This window comes from Phyllobates terribilis, unplaced genomic scaffold, assembly GCF_046119375.1.
Source record: "Phyllobates terribilis strain yellow unplaced genomic scaffold, ASM4611937v1 Scaffold_2__4_contigs__length_985480577, whole genome shotgun sequence".
In the NCBI taxonomy this organism is placed as follows: domain Eukaryota; kingdom Metazoa; phylum Chordata; class Amphibia; order Anura; family Dendrobatidae; genus Phyllobates; species Phyllobates terribilis.
Window position 1 is genome coordinate 109,266,307 of NW_027362762.1, and position 14,386 is coordinate 109,280,692.

The 14,386-nt window shown below is 42.8% G+C and overlaps 1 protein-coding gene across 1 annotated transcript in view; it reads right to left on the minus strand.

Annotated features, from left to right (window-relative positions):
• Positions 1-508: 508 nt before the first annotated feature.
• The window catches only part of KATNAL1 (katanin catalytic subunit A1 like 1), a 195,644-nt gene continuing 181,766 nt past the window's right edge, over positions 509-14,386 (minus strand). The window contains exons 10-11 of the mRNA XM_073662488.1: positions 11,902-12,028; positions 509-9,136 (exon numbers count right to left, since the gene is read on the minus strand). Of these exons, the coding sequence (XP_073518589.1) occupies positions 8,938-9,136; positions 11,902-12,028 (326 nt within the window). The 3' untranslated portion in view covers positions 509-8,937. The remainder of the gene's footprint in view (positions 9,137-11,901; positions 12,029-14,386) is intronic.

Here is a 14,386-nt window from a genome sequence, read left to right on the forward strand (position 1 = left end):
TGTGTTTTGTGGAAAATAATTCAATGTTTGGACTAAGTCTTTAAAGGGGTTTAGCAAAAGCAAAAAAAGTGCTATGGAGGTCATCAATATATTCCACTTTCCTTCAGTTTTGTTTGATATGATTTAGACTGACCTCAAAGTGTATTATATAGGCGTATCAGAAGGCACCAGGTTTATAAAGACAGTTCAATATGGCAGCCCTGAATCAATTACCTAGGAAGGTTGATTTGCTACTTTTAGCAAATCGGTGGGGGTATTCAGATGATTAAGAGCCAAGCTGCAGTACCAAGGAGCGGCCATTAAACAGTGTACCGCGCTGTGCTATTCCTGGTCCATGACCTGTTTACAGCAGGCCACCGCTTGTGCTTGTCAAAGCTGATCGGTGGAGATGACGGATGTCGGACCCCTGACAATCTAATACTGATGACCTATCCCATCAATATGATCCACTTTAAAAAGGACATGAAGTGGATTAATCCGTTAATAGCTAATAAAATAAACACTCACATACAATTATTAGTATAATTTTATTATTAATTAATGGTAAAATAATAAAACATCTGGATTTTACAGCACATTATGATTGTACAATTCATCGGGTCAATAAATAGAATTAGTATCACAAATATTAGCAGTGTGTCCCAGAGTAAAAATAGTAGTACCACCTATAATTACAGTACTTGTCGCAGAAATGCTTTAGTGGGGGTTGTTGACCTACCCTGTGGAGGAAGTCACTATATTTCCGAAAAATCGACGGAGCTCCCACAAAACATGCAATTTTTGGAGCTCCCGTAGAAATAAACAGAGAGTGCTGCGCATGCGCAAACACCTCTTCAAGCACACCACGTATAACGTGGCCCTTTCTAATAGACATTATGTCAATAAGCCATAAATGACCCAGGTGGTAATACTTCTTTGAAGGCTTGATGTATGGGACTAAGCTGCAATACCGTGCACAACCTTTGGGTCAGAGAGGCACTGTAACCTTAGTAAAAAGAATTTCCTTATCAGTTCCTTTTGCTTTCCACCTATGGAAGTAAATGGATTATCAACATAGATGTGAAGATTATTGCTCCGACCTCTAAATGTAAATGTGCTGGGAGCAAAAACCTAACACCGGAGCTGACAAATTAAACTTCATTAGTTGGTTATGTCTCAAAGGAAGTATTAGACTTATCGGTCTCTTGAAGGTAATGCTGTTAAGTCAGAAAAAAAGAAGAAAAAAAAAAAAGAAACCTCTCTGCCGGCGCAGAACATCCTCGTCTGAAATTTTGCAGGAATGCTATTATAATTGGATTAGTGGCAAGAGTTTACCAAACAGACAGAAATGTAATTACGCTTGTAATATCTTTACAACTGGAAGGATTTTAGCAGAGCAAATTGAATTATTGCCTTATCTTTGCTACAGAGGTTCATATTGCATAATGGATCACAACAGGCGTGAAATATGATCTAATGGTGTTCCCAAGAAGACTTCTATTGCATTTAAGGTTGGGAGAGAGAAAGGCTCCGCTCATAAACGTGGAAAAAAAAAGAAAATGGCGATGATATGCAGAAAAGGTGCGAACCTGGAGTAATGTAGTCAAGCAGAAATGGTCATGTAATAATTGGAAATGTAGTGAATGAACGATGGAAAGTAAAAATCAGCAATTAAAAAGGAACAATAAAAAGGCAAATCTAATATACTGTTAGGCTGTGTGCCCACGATGCGTTTAAGTGTTTCCGCAGCGGCAATTCCGCTTGGTAGAAGGTCTGCCATGGTCCCCAATGATAATCTGCATGCCCTGGGCACATGCTGCTGAAATTTCCGCTGCGGATTATCATTGCGGAAAAATCCGCAGCACTACCAATTATTTTGCATAATCGCGGCGTCTTCGCCGCCATTGACTTGCATTGAATCCCTTAATATCCGCATGACTACATGTGCACATGCGGATATTAAACGATTCAATGTGCGGATGGTACCCGGGTGTGGAGGACAGGAGACTCATCCAGACCTGGGTACCATAGTACCTGTAAAAAAAAAAAAAAAGAATTAAAATAAAAAATATACATTATACTCACCTTCTGATGGCCCCCGGTCTCCATAGCGATGCCTCCTGGCTCCCTGGCAGCTCGCGATGGTCTAAAAGGACCTGCCATGACGTCATTTAGTCATGTGATGGGTCACGCGACCGCTGACGTCGGCGGTCGCGTGACCTGTCACATGACTAAAATGACGTCATGGAAGGTCCTTTTACACAACCGCGAGACACGGGAAGACCGGACGCATCGGATAAGGAGACTGGGGGCCATCGCAAGGTGAGTATATGTTTTTTTTTACCATTTTTATTCTTTTTTTTTTTTTAACTAACTTGGTCACACTATATTAAATCCATGCCGGTTGCATGGATTTATATAGTGTGACCAAGGTGTCTAGCACTTTCCAAGTGATGCTAAAATCGCTTGGAAAGGGCTTGACAACCCGCATGCGAAATCGCATGATCAAAACGCTTCACTTACACTTGTCCCTGGCAGGAAAAACACATGTACAATCCACATGCGTTTTTTCTACCAGGGACATGCAGAAACGCTCAGGAAAAACCCGGAGCATTTCTGCATCGTGGGCACTTAGCCTTATACCTAGTGCAGGGAGTCGGGGTGACATCTGACAAATGGGATGGAAGCGCTCCAAGTATGGAAACCCTGCACTGACCCATCAAACAGTAAGTATCTGTTTTACCTGATTTGTTCCTTTACATGGAACCGGTCACCTGAAAAAATGCTATTAACCTGCAGATATAGGGTTAATCTGCTGGTTAGTAGCGTTGTAAACCTGCCCGGCGCCTGCACTTAGACCAACACTGCCGGGAGGAAAAGAACTTTATTCCCTGGATGTCCTGTCTGTATACTCTTTTCCATCCTCCCCTGCCCAGGAGCTGTGGTATGATCAGACCATGTTCCCGTAAGGTCAGACACAGCCATTACACAGTACACAGCAGGGGAACATTTATAAGATTATCTCAGCACAGCAACATTTTATTTAATCACATCCAATTGTGGAACTTATTATTCAAAGATCTATTGATTTAACTGTACTTTGTTCGTGGGAAAACCCCTATAATCAAGGGCTGAATCGGCAAATGTGCTTATAAATTATTAGACTTTTATGCTAGAAGCTACAGATACAATTGTATAATTTTAGACCCGATTCACTAAGACCGGTGTTGTGCACGACAGTCTTAATGATGAGCATGCATGAGTAAGATGTGCCTAATTCATTCAAGAGGCGCACTCCACTTAATGCATTAGGTGCATGTCACAAGTGCCGTGCACCTCCATTGGCGATGTACTCCAGTCAGTAGCTGGAGTACATTTGTAGCAAAAGTTACCCCCCACACACCTTTTCGTAAATTTTCATGAATTAGGTGGGCAGGTGAAGCTGGCCGGAAATTCCTAGTTGCACAAAAATTTTGCAACTTATTCAAGTGTTTTACTCCTGCAAACACCTGAGTGAATTGGGGCATTTGTATTTCTCTAATGTCAAAATGAACAATGAAAAACTCTGCAAACTTGGTTGCGTATACAGCTCTTATGCAGACCTATGTGTCTCAGTGGTTACAATCCAAATCTGCATAGTCTGATCCTAAAGTCACAAGCTCCAATTCATCAAGACCAGCATTGTTCACGCCAGTCTTGTTAAGGGGGCTTGCTGGAGTCAGATGCTCCTGATTCATTAAGAGGAGCTCGCCTCTTAATGAATCAGGAGCGTCTGACAAGTGGCGTGCGCCTCGCCACAAATCTTACTCCTGTCGGGGATTGGAGTAAGTTATGAGGCGTAAGGAACGCTGCTGCTTGTCATGAATTGATGAGCTGGTGTTGCCACGTCCCTGCCAATAGTTGCAAAATGTGGTTTAGCGCAGCCTTTGATGTAAAAGCTTTCACGAATCTGGCCCATATTGTGCACTACACTTCCTCTATTCTTTCTTCTTGCTAATCTACAGACAGAAGATGGGGCAGATGAAAGAGTTTCAAGATTGCAGGATCAGACTACACACAAGTATGTTTGTAGTCTGTAACCACGGAGATAGACGGGTCAGCATAGGAGCTGTACACACAATATGATTGGATACTTATAATAAAGATTATTTGCAAAGTTCATTTTTTATTTTAAATGCAGTGGAGTATTAAGGAATGCTCATCCCTAGAGATAAACAGCTTTCCATAATAGCATTTGTGAAAATGGGTTTTCTAAACTAGTAAAGCCTTTAAGCTGGATGCACATCTACAGCATTTAAAATACTTTCTGAAGGCAAAAAGATTTCGGCTGACAATAAAATGTCTTCACGCACAACCTTCACAGTCCAAAAATTTGATTAGGATGTAATTGTATTATAAAAGGTGTAGGACGACTTCTGCACTGTTGGAATTATCATTTCTATATATGTCTGTAAGGCCCCCTTCACAGGTCCATGTTTTCGGTACATGTGGCGTCCGTTTTCACACATACTAGAGACACGTACACACGCACACCCATTATGATCGGTGGGGCTGCGCACATGTCCGTGATTTCACTCAGACCGTGTGTCAGTGTAAATCACACGGCGACATGTCCGTTTTCTACCAGCAGCACAGGTGTGCCGTCCGTGTAACACGTACCAGAATAAAATGCAGAATAGAAATGACAGATTTTTAAGTTTTGTGCAAAGAGAATAGAAAGATAAAACTAGATAGCTTGTAGTGCTTTCTATTAAGCCACATAAATAATTAATTAAATTTAAAAAAAAATATGATGTGGGGTCCCCCATATTTTTTTGAAACCAGCAAATGTAAAGCAGAGAGCTGGGGGCTGATATCATTAGGCTGGGAAGGTCCATGGTTATTGGGCCCTTACCTGCCTAAAAATACCAGCCCACAGCCACCCCAGAAGTGGAGCATCACATTAGGTGCTCCAATTCTGGCAATTCCCCTTGGCTCTTCCAGATTGCCCGGTGCGGAGGCAATTGAGGTCATGGTTTTTGGGATTAATTTCAGCTGTGTAGTGTCCAAAAACACATCTGGCATCGAGCCCTGGTGTTGGTAATGTGTTGGTGTCTATGAGACACTCCCATTACTAACCCAGTAATAATAATAAAAAAAAACAAAATAAAAAAACATACACACAAAAATATTCTAATGAAATAAAGACTCCCCCACACTTTCCCTCGTTCACCACTTAATTTACAAAGAAAAAAAAATCCCACGTAGGTCCAACGAATCCGCCAAACAGGCTACGGAGCCTCGTTCTGATGCTCTAAAGCCTTTGCCTACAGAGGGCAGCACGAAAGCTGGCGACTGAAGAGTAATGTTACTGACGTCACCGCTCTTCAGAGTCGCGGGGCCTCGGCTGCGCAGCAGGACCCGACATTGGCTGTAGGCAAAGGGGCATCAGAACGAGGCTCAATAGCTTTTTGCTCATCAGAATCACTGGACTACATAGGATTCCAAGCACTACAGAGGACCTGTGTAGTATTTTTTTACTTTTTGAATTAAGTGGTGAACGAGGGAAAGTGTGGGAGAGTCTTTATTTCATTAAAATATTTTTGTCTGTGTTTTTTTTTTGATTACTAGGTTAGTAATGGGGGTATCTGATAGACACCTCCCCATTACTAACACCAAGGCTTGATGCCAGCCATGTTTTTGGAGACTACACACCTGAAATCAATCCCAAAAACCATTACCCCGATTACCACTGCACCAGGGTAATTGGGAAGAGCCAAGGTGAAGCTCTGGAGTCAGGGCCCTGTGGACACTACACAGCTGACATCAACTCCAAAAACCATTACCCCGATTGCCAAGGCGAAGCGTCAGATTTGGAACATCTAATGTGATGCTCCACTTCTGGGGCGGCTGCGGGCTGCTATTTTAAGGCTGGGAAGGGAAAAATAACCATAGACCTTCCCAGTCTGATAATATCAGCTCACAGCTGTCTGCTTTACCTTTGCTGGTTTCAAAAATTAGGGGGGACCCCCGCGTCATTTTTTTCATTTAATTATTTATTAATTTGGGTTAATAAAAAGCACTACAATATATTTAATTATCTATCTATTTATTATCTTTGCACATCAGTAATTTCTTTAATGCGTTATATTCTGGCAAGTGTCACATGGATGGCACACAGTTGCCACATGGATGACGCACACATATGTACACACAGGTACCACACGGATGACACACAGATTGAAAAAAACATACACATGGATGTTGAAAACCCGCACATGGATGGTCAAAATGGAATGTCCCATACGGATGTGTTTTTATGCACACATGTGATGAAGCTATATCATGGTGAGAACACACACAATTGATGTGGGGGAGGGGGGAGTTTGCAACATATCAAGATCAACATGTTCAACATCCCCATCTACAAGACCTAAAAATCAGCCCAATTGTTGTATTTAGGTCAAACACCTCATCATGGCTAAACTTTTTGAGTATTACCCATTTCAAATTTGGATCAGACAGGAGTTGATAACGAAGTGCATTTCTAGGAGCACTTTATATACTGCAATTTACAGTGCCTACAAGTAGTATTCAACCCCCTGCAGATTTAGCTGGTTTGATAAGATGCAAATAAGTTAGAGCCTTCAAACTGCAAACGAGAGTAGGATTTATGAACAGAAGCATAAATCTTACAAACCAAAAAGTTATGTTGCTCAGTTGAATTTTATTAAATTTTAAACATAAAAGTGTGGGTCAATTATTATACAACCCCTATGTTTAATATTTTGTGGAATAACCCTTGTTTGCAATTACAGCTAATAATCGTCTTTTATAAGACCTGATCAGGCTGGCACAGGTCTGTGGAGTTATCGTGGCCCACTCCTCCATGCAGATCTTCTCCAAGTTATCTAGGTTCTTTGGGTGTCTCATGTGGACTTTATTCTTGAGCTCCTTCCACAAGTTTTCAATTGGGTTAAGGTCAGGAGACTGACTAGGCCACTCCAACACCTTGACTTTTTCCCTCTTGAACCAGGCCTTGGTTTTCTTGGCTGTGTGCTTTGGGTCGTTGTCTTGTTGGAAGATGAAATTACGACCCATCTTAAGATCTTTGATGGAGGAGCGGAGGTTCTTGGCCAAAATCTCCAGGTAGGCCGTGCTATCCATCTTCCCATGGATGCGGACCAGATGGCCAGGCCCCTTGGCTGAGAAACAGCCCCACAGCATGATGCTGCCACCACCATGCTTGACTGTAGGGATGGTATTCTTGGGGTCGTATACAGTGCCATCCAGTCACCAAACGTCACGTGTGTGGTTGGCACCAAAGATCTCGATCTTGGTCTCATCAGACCATAGAACCTTGAACCAGTCTGTCTCAGAGTCCTCCAAGTGATCATGAGCAAACTGTAGACGAGCCTTGACATGACACTTTGAAAGTAAAGGTACCTTACGGGCTCGTCTGGAACGGAGACCATTGCGGTGGAGTACATTACTTATGGTATTGACTGAAACCAATGTCCCCACTGCCATGAGATCTTCCCGGAGCTCCTTCCTTGTTGTCCTTGGGTTAGCCTTGACTCTTCGGACAAGCCTGGCCTCGGCACGGGAGGACACTTTCAAAGGCTGTCCAGGCCGTGGAAGGCTAACAGTAGTTCCATAAGCCTTCCACTTACGGATGATGCTCCCAACAGTGGAGACAGGTAGGCCCAACTCCTTGGAAAGGGTTTTGTACCCCTTGCCAGCCTTGTGACCCTCCACGATCTTGTCTCTGATGGGCTTGGAATGCTCCTTTGTCTTTCCCATGTTGACCATGTCTGAGTGCTGTTCACAAGTTTGGGGAGGGTCTTAAATAGTTAGAAAAGGCTGGCAAAAGAGATCTTTAATCCACACATGTGAAGCTCATTATTCTTGGTGCCTGAACTACTTCTTAACACTTTAGGGGGACCAAACAGAATTCTTGTGGTTTGAGGGGTTGAATAATAAATGACACTCTGAATTAACTTTTAACGTTTTAAAAAACAAAACAAAAAAAAAACAAAAACAATATTTGCTGCAGTGCATTTCCCACTTCCAGGCTGATCTACAGTACAAATGTCACAATGCCAAGTTAATTCCGCATGTGTCAACCAGCTAAATCTGCAGGGGGTTGAATACTACTTGTAGGCACTGTATTACAACCAATATTTCTAGGTACAGAATTACCTACCCAAATATTTAAAGAGGGATTTCCACCTGGGGTATGTATGGCATTATTACAGGACAGGCCATAAGGGTCTGATATAGGTCCCAATGTTTAGAGCCGCATCCATTACAGGAACATGGTTCCCATAGCACAGTTCCAAGTTGAGAAGTGGTCACACGTGTGGATTTCGCTATTTATTTTTGTAGGCATTTTAGAAATTGTTTAAACGCTTTCCTGCATTGTTCAGAACTCCTTTAAAAGTTAATAGTGGACATTTATGTCACATATTGTAGATATGCCACAACTGTCCCAGATGGAGCAGCCTCTTTAATTAAAGCTGCTCATGGAGGACATCTGAGTAGACGTTTTGGAGGTAGCAAGTGGTTGGATTTTAACGTGGACACAAACCAAGCTTCACTGATTTTTCTGAAGGCTCTCCGATAGGCAAAAAAATGGCTGTTCTGTGAATTTCATACACAAGAAGGGATCACAATTTCAAAGCCAAATGGATCTCCAAATATATATTTTTATATTATGTAAAAAGACTCAACAAGCCTCAAAGTAAATATTCGCTAGAAAGTAAAAACCCAATGAATGGGTTTGGAAATGTGCGTTCTGGCATTATTTTTGCAAATGATAGTCTCTGGTCACAAAAAGGGCTCCTTCCTATGGATATGTAAAATGATATGGCTGGTCATCAAAGCGAAATTGTTAGGTCAGACACAATTCATGTCAATTTTGTTGTCTTCACAAAAGCTGGAAAATTTATTAATACAAAATATGTAAGCTAAGGTTTATTAAGCTGAACCGAATTCACCCATCCACTTCTCATACTTCTCCAAGTCTTGAGCTGAAACAGATTTTGAGATTTTCTTTAGTGCCAAGTCAAAGTCTGTCATCGTCACAGGCATCTGTAGCTCATCCTTGGACAAAGCCCGGATCTGTTCTGGTGTCAAGCCCTGGATACGACGGCGCATAGCCATCATGGAGGCGTCCCTAAAAAAAAAAACATCATTTAATGTATAATATAATGTTTATCTAGACCCAAATATCTAGAAAAAATTAGAAAGATGACTTGATGGACTCCGAAATGAATTAGACAGCTGAACTCAATAAATGGGCACACATAGTTCACGAAACAAACAAAAAAACAATTAAAGTCTATGCAATTGGTATGGGCATTACAGAGCACAGGATCTATTCATCTAATGTCTGACCAAATGCTACATATCGTCATATTTGCCCAAATTATGAGCCATACAATCTTTGCAAGAGCAGCTATATGCCAACCTATGAAATAACTGATCCAGCAGGGGTGACCGATGCGCGCACACAGACTTTCATCTTACCTGTCAGTTAAAAAAAAAAAAAAAAATTTTTAATAGAATTTTGCTTTTTTTACGTGTGTTTAGGAAGGATAGTTGAGTGGAGAAGTGTGCGGCAGGGGATCAATATGGCAAGTATTATTTTTAGTATTTCTTTTGCCTATTTAAAGCTTGCTGCCTTTTTGGTCTTTTTTTTTATTTTTTTTAAGTGCCTTAAAGAAAAACAGTTGTCGATAAGGATTGACGTGCACAATTATAATAACCACATAATAAAAGACAACATTTTCCAGAAAAAAATGCATAGTCTTCTTGCACTGCCTTGCACAAAACAGCCTTGACGTTCTATAGTTTTTGATTGCCAGTGTACCTGTCGTTTCAGTTGACTATTCTAAAGAAGCATTCATAAGTGTGAATATGAGAAATCACACTATTTGTATACTGTTTTTATCACCAGATTTAACATCTGCAAGCGCTTTTTCACTATAAGGGAAAAGTCAGTCGGCCGTATAACTCAGATGAGGATAGCAACACAATGCTCGGACTGGCTGGCAGCTCCCCCAACCAGAGTGTGAGAGCTGCATAGAAATACATGCTGTCACGCTCGGGTGAAGAGATTCGACGGCCAGTCTGAAACATTGTGTTGCCATTCCTGTCTGAGCCGCCTGACTCTTCCCTAAGTGCAGTTGTCTCTGATCTAGTGAGTAGAGATTAGTGGCTCTTCTTTCTTTGAAGCACATGTTCAGAAGTTGCAGCAACATTGAAGACGATATATAGCAGTACTAATCTGTGTGTCTGTGAATCCAGCACTGCCATAAAATACTGTAGGTTTGCTAGAAGCTGCAGCTTCTGGTCTCACAATGTGCTGGGTGTTCTTCACAGACTACAAACCAGGTAACTCAACTTTGCTTTGATAAAAACAAATTCGAATAATTTTTTTTTTCAGAGTGACTAGTAAGTTCAAGAGATAGGGGAAAAAGTGGCTCATAAGTGGAGGGAAAAAAAAAAGTGTATTTCTGATAAAATATGTTACAAAGTTTCTTATAATCACTTGTACTATTGATTTATGCAAAATCTGTTTAAACGAATGTTAATAGTTGATAATATTGTTCTCTTGAAATAAATGAATACTATTATGTCAATTCATCATTACAGCGGATATTAAAAAGGTGGTGAGGGTATAAATCTAAGGGTGGCCTTGCCTGAGCTCATATTATGCAGTGCTTGATGTAATAACCCTGGGAAAACTAGGAATAGTGGAAAATTTTCACTATGAAATTTATAGAATTATGAATACAGCTCTAGAATAAAAATAAATAAATACAACGTATTTACAAGGTTACTCTGTATGGGTTAATGGATTATTATGTGCTTTAAATCACTGATATTTTCATATCGCGCTGCATGGTGGCTCAGTGGTTAGCACTGCAGCCTTGCAGTGCTGGGGTCCTGTGTTCATATCCCACCAAGGACAACATCTGCAAGCAGTTTGTATGTTCTCCCCGTGTTTGTGTGGGTTCCCTCTGGGTTCTCCGGTTTCATCCCACACTTCAAAGACATACTGATAGGGAATGTAGATTGTGAGCCCCAATGGGGACAGTGATGATGTCTGTACAGCGCAGTGGAATTAATGGCACTATATAAGTGTAAAATAAATAAATAAATATTGCAAGATGCATTATAGGGTCGATAGTGACTTTTAGGATAGCTGCTTCCAACAGGTGGGCTCTAGAGTATGAATATGGTATACTTTCATTTATAACGGTCTTGGGGGCATCACACAGGAACAGAACGTTTCAGAAAATATTGCTCCCGAAGCTTCGTATGTGAGCTTCTTCTCTAATAACGCAATGCCACAAATGCAATTCCAAATAATTAAGAAAAATCCATTGTAGATATTAACGACAATAGACATTAATTGGGTAAATTAGTCCATTTTTGACACCATTTCAAAGTTTTGATGATACAAATTCACTTAATTTTTTAGAAAGCGGCGCTGATAAAAAAGTAATTAGACAATCGAAAAAAGGCCTCCTCCAGATATTAAATCTGTAATTACATTTCTAAGGAGCTGAGAGCAGTTGATTAATTGCACGAGCAGATTGGCTTAAGACAGCTAACAGATTGCCAAATTATTTACGAAAGGTTAAGGTTTTACCCAATGAGTCCGCACCTTATTAAAAAGGGGAAGAATGGGGAATGACATGAAAGAAAAAACAAGAACATTTTGCATCTTATTTTTATTTATTTTTTTTAACTCCTTCGCAACCAGACTGATAAGAGTAACAGCCATTACATTCCTATTAAATGACTGCAAACAAGAGATTTTGAGAATATAAAATTACACAAAGAATAATCTAGATATGCTGGGATTGTATTACCACATTAGCATAAAACCTGCATTATAACATTGGGGTTTTTAGTCCGTTTGTATTGTACCTGCAAACATTGGTGATGTCGGCGCCGGAGTATCCCTCAATCTTCTCTGCAATGACCTCCAGGTTTACTGCTGCGTCCAGCTCAACTTCTCGGAGATTTATTTTCAGCAGCTCAGCTCTTCCATTAGCTGTCACAGAGAGAAGGAGCAGACTTAACTTTGTAGAGATTAATATAAGTACGGGTTCCCAAAAGTACTGAAAACATAAGCACGGGTGAAATTTTGCCAAGATTAAATCAAATACAAATAATGTTCTCCCATGAGAATTCACTTGGCTGTCAGGTGCCAAATCCTGATAAAATGACATTCCAAACTATCATAGCAGATTTAGCAGAACATAGGTTCACTGAATAAAAATAATAAAAAAAGGCAAAGATACGGATAGCCACGTACTTAGATGTTCTACTGCTTCTAGTTGTTCTAAAGCAGGGGTCTCAAACTCGGCTGGGTATATGGGCCGCACATGGAAAAAAATTGAATTTGGGGGGCCGCATTCTTTGTTCAATGTGACATTTTTAGTGATACCATTTTTTTTGTATACACCTTTTGAACATTTTTTCCGTGTTTATTTTTTTATGGCTTGGGTCGTTATGGATGTGGCGATAATAAACGTGCACTTTTTTGTGTTTACTTTAGTTTACATATAAAACAGCATTTTTAGCGCCCAATATTTTTTCATGCTTTATTTTTATTTTTTTGATTTTTACAATTTTGTTTCCCCCAATTGGCCACATTCAGTAATATTGTCTTACAATTAGCATCATATAGTAATAATGGCAAACATCTTGTAGTAATGTTCCCCATCCAAGTCCCCATCTTGTACTAATGTGCCCCATCCAGGTCCCCATCCTGTGGCTATGTGCCACATCCAGGTCCCCATCTTGTGGCTATGTGCCCCATCCAGGTCCCCATCCTGTGACTATGTGCCCCATCCAGATCCCCATCTTGTGGCTATGTGCCCCATCCAGATCCCCATCTTGTGGCTATGTGCCCCATCCAGGTCCCCATCTTGTGGCTATGTGCCCCATCCAGGTCCCCATCCTGTGGCTATGTGCCCCATCCAGGTCCCCATCTTGTGGCTATGTGCCTCATCCAGGTCCCCATCCTGTGGCTATGTGCCTCATCCAGGTCCCCATCCTGTGGCTATGTGCCTCATCCAGGTCCCCATCCTGTGGCTATGTGCCCCATCCAGGTCCCCATCCTGTGGCTATGTGCCCCATCCAGGTCCCCATCTTGTGGCTATGTGCCCCATCCAGGTCCCCATCTTGTGGCTATGTGCCCCATCCAGGTCCCCATCTTGTGGCTATGTGCCCCATCCAGGTCCCCATCTTGTGGCTATGTGCCCCATCCAGGTCCCCATCCTGTGGCTATGTGCCCCATCCAGGTCCCCATCCTGTGGCTATGTGCCCCATCCAGGTCCCCATCCTGTGGCTATGTGCCCCATCCAGGTCCCCATCTTGTGGCTATGTGCCCCATCCAGGTCCTCATCTTGTGGCTATGTGCCCCATCCAGGTCCCCATCTTGAGGCTATGTGCCCCATCCAGGTCCCCTCTTGTGGCTATGTGCCCCATCCAGGTCCCCATCCTGTGGCTCTGTGCCCCATCCAGGTCCCCATCCTGTGGCTCTGTGCCCCATCCAGGTCCCCATCCTGTGGCTATGTGCCCCATCCAGGTCCCCATCCTGTGGCTATGTGCCCCATCCAGGTCCCCATCCTGTGGCTATGTACCCCATCCAGGTCCCCTCTTGTGGCTATGTACCCCATCCAGGTCCCCTCTTGTGGCTATGTGCTCCATCCAGGTCCCCTCTTGTGGCTATGTGCCCCATCCAGGTCCCCATCCTGTGGCTATGTACCCCATCCAGGTCCCCTCTTGTGGCTATGTGCCCCATCCAGGTCCCCTCTTGTGGCTCTGTGCCCCATCCAGGTCCCCTCTTGTGGCTATGTACCCCATCCAGGTCCCCATCCTGTGGCTATGTACCCCATCCAGGTCCCCATCCTGTGGCTATGTACCCCATCCAGGTCCCCATCTTGTGGCTATGTGCCCCATCCAGGTCCCCTCTTGTGGCTATGTGCTCCATCCAGGTCCCCATCCTGTGGCTATGTACCCCATCCAGGTCCCCTCTTGTGGCTATGTACCCCATCCAGGTCCCCTCTTGTGGCTATGTACCCCATCCAGGTCCCCTCTTGTGGCTATGTGCTCCATCCAGGTCCCCATCCTGTGGCTATGTACCCCATCCAGGTCCCCTCTTGTGGCTCTGTGCCCCATCCAGGTCCCCTCTTGTGGCTCTGTGCCCCATCCAGGTCCCCTCTTGTGGCTATGTGCCCCATCCAGGTCCCCATCCTGTGGCTATGTACCCCATCCAGGTCCCCATCCTGTGGCTATGTGCCCCATCCAGGTCCCCATCTTGTGGCTATGTGCCCCATCCAGGTCCCCATCTTGTGGCTATGTGCCCCATCCAGGTCCCCTCTTGTGGCTATGTGCTCCATCC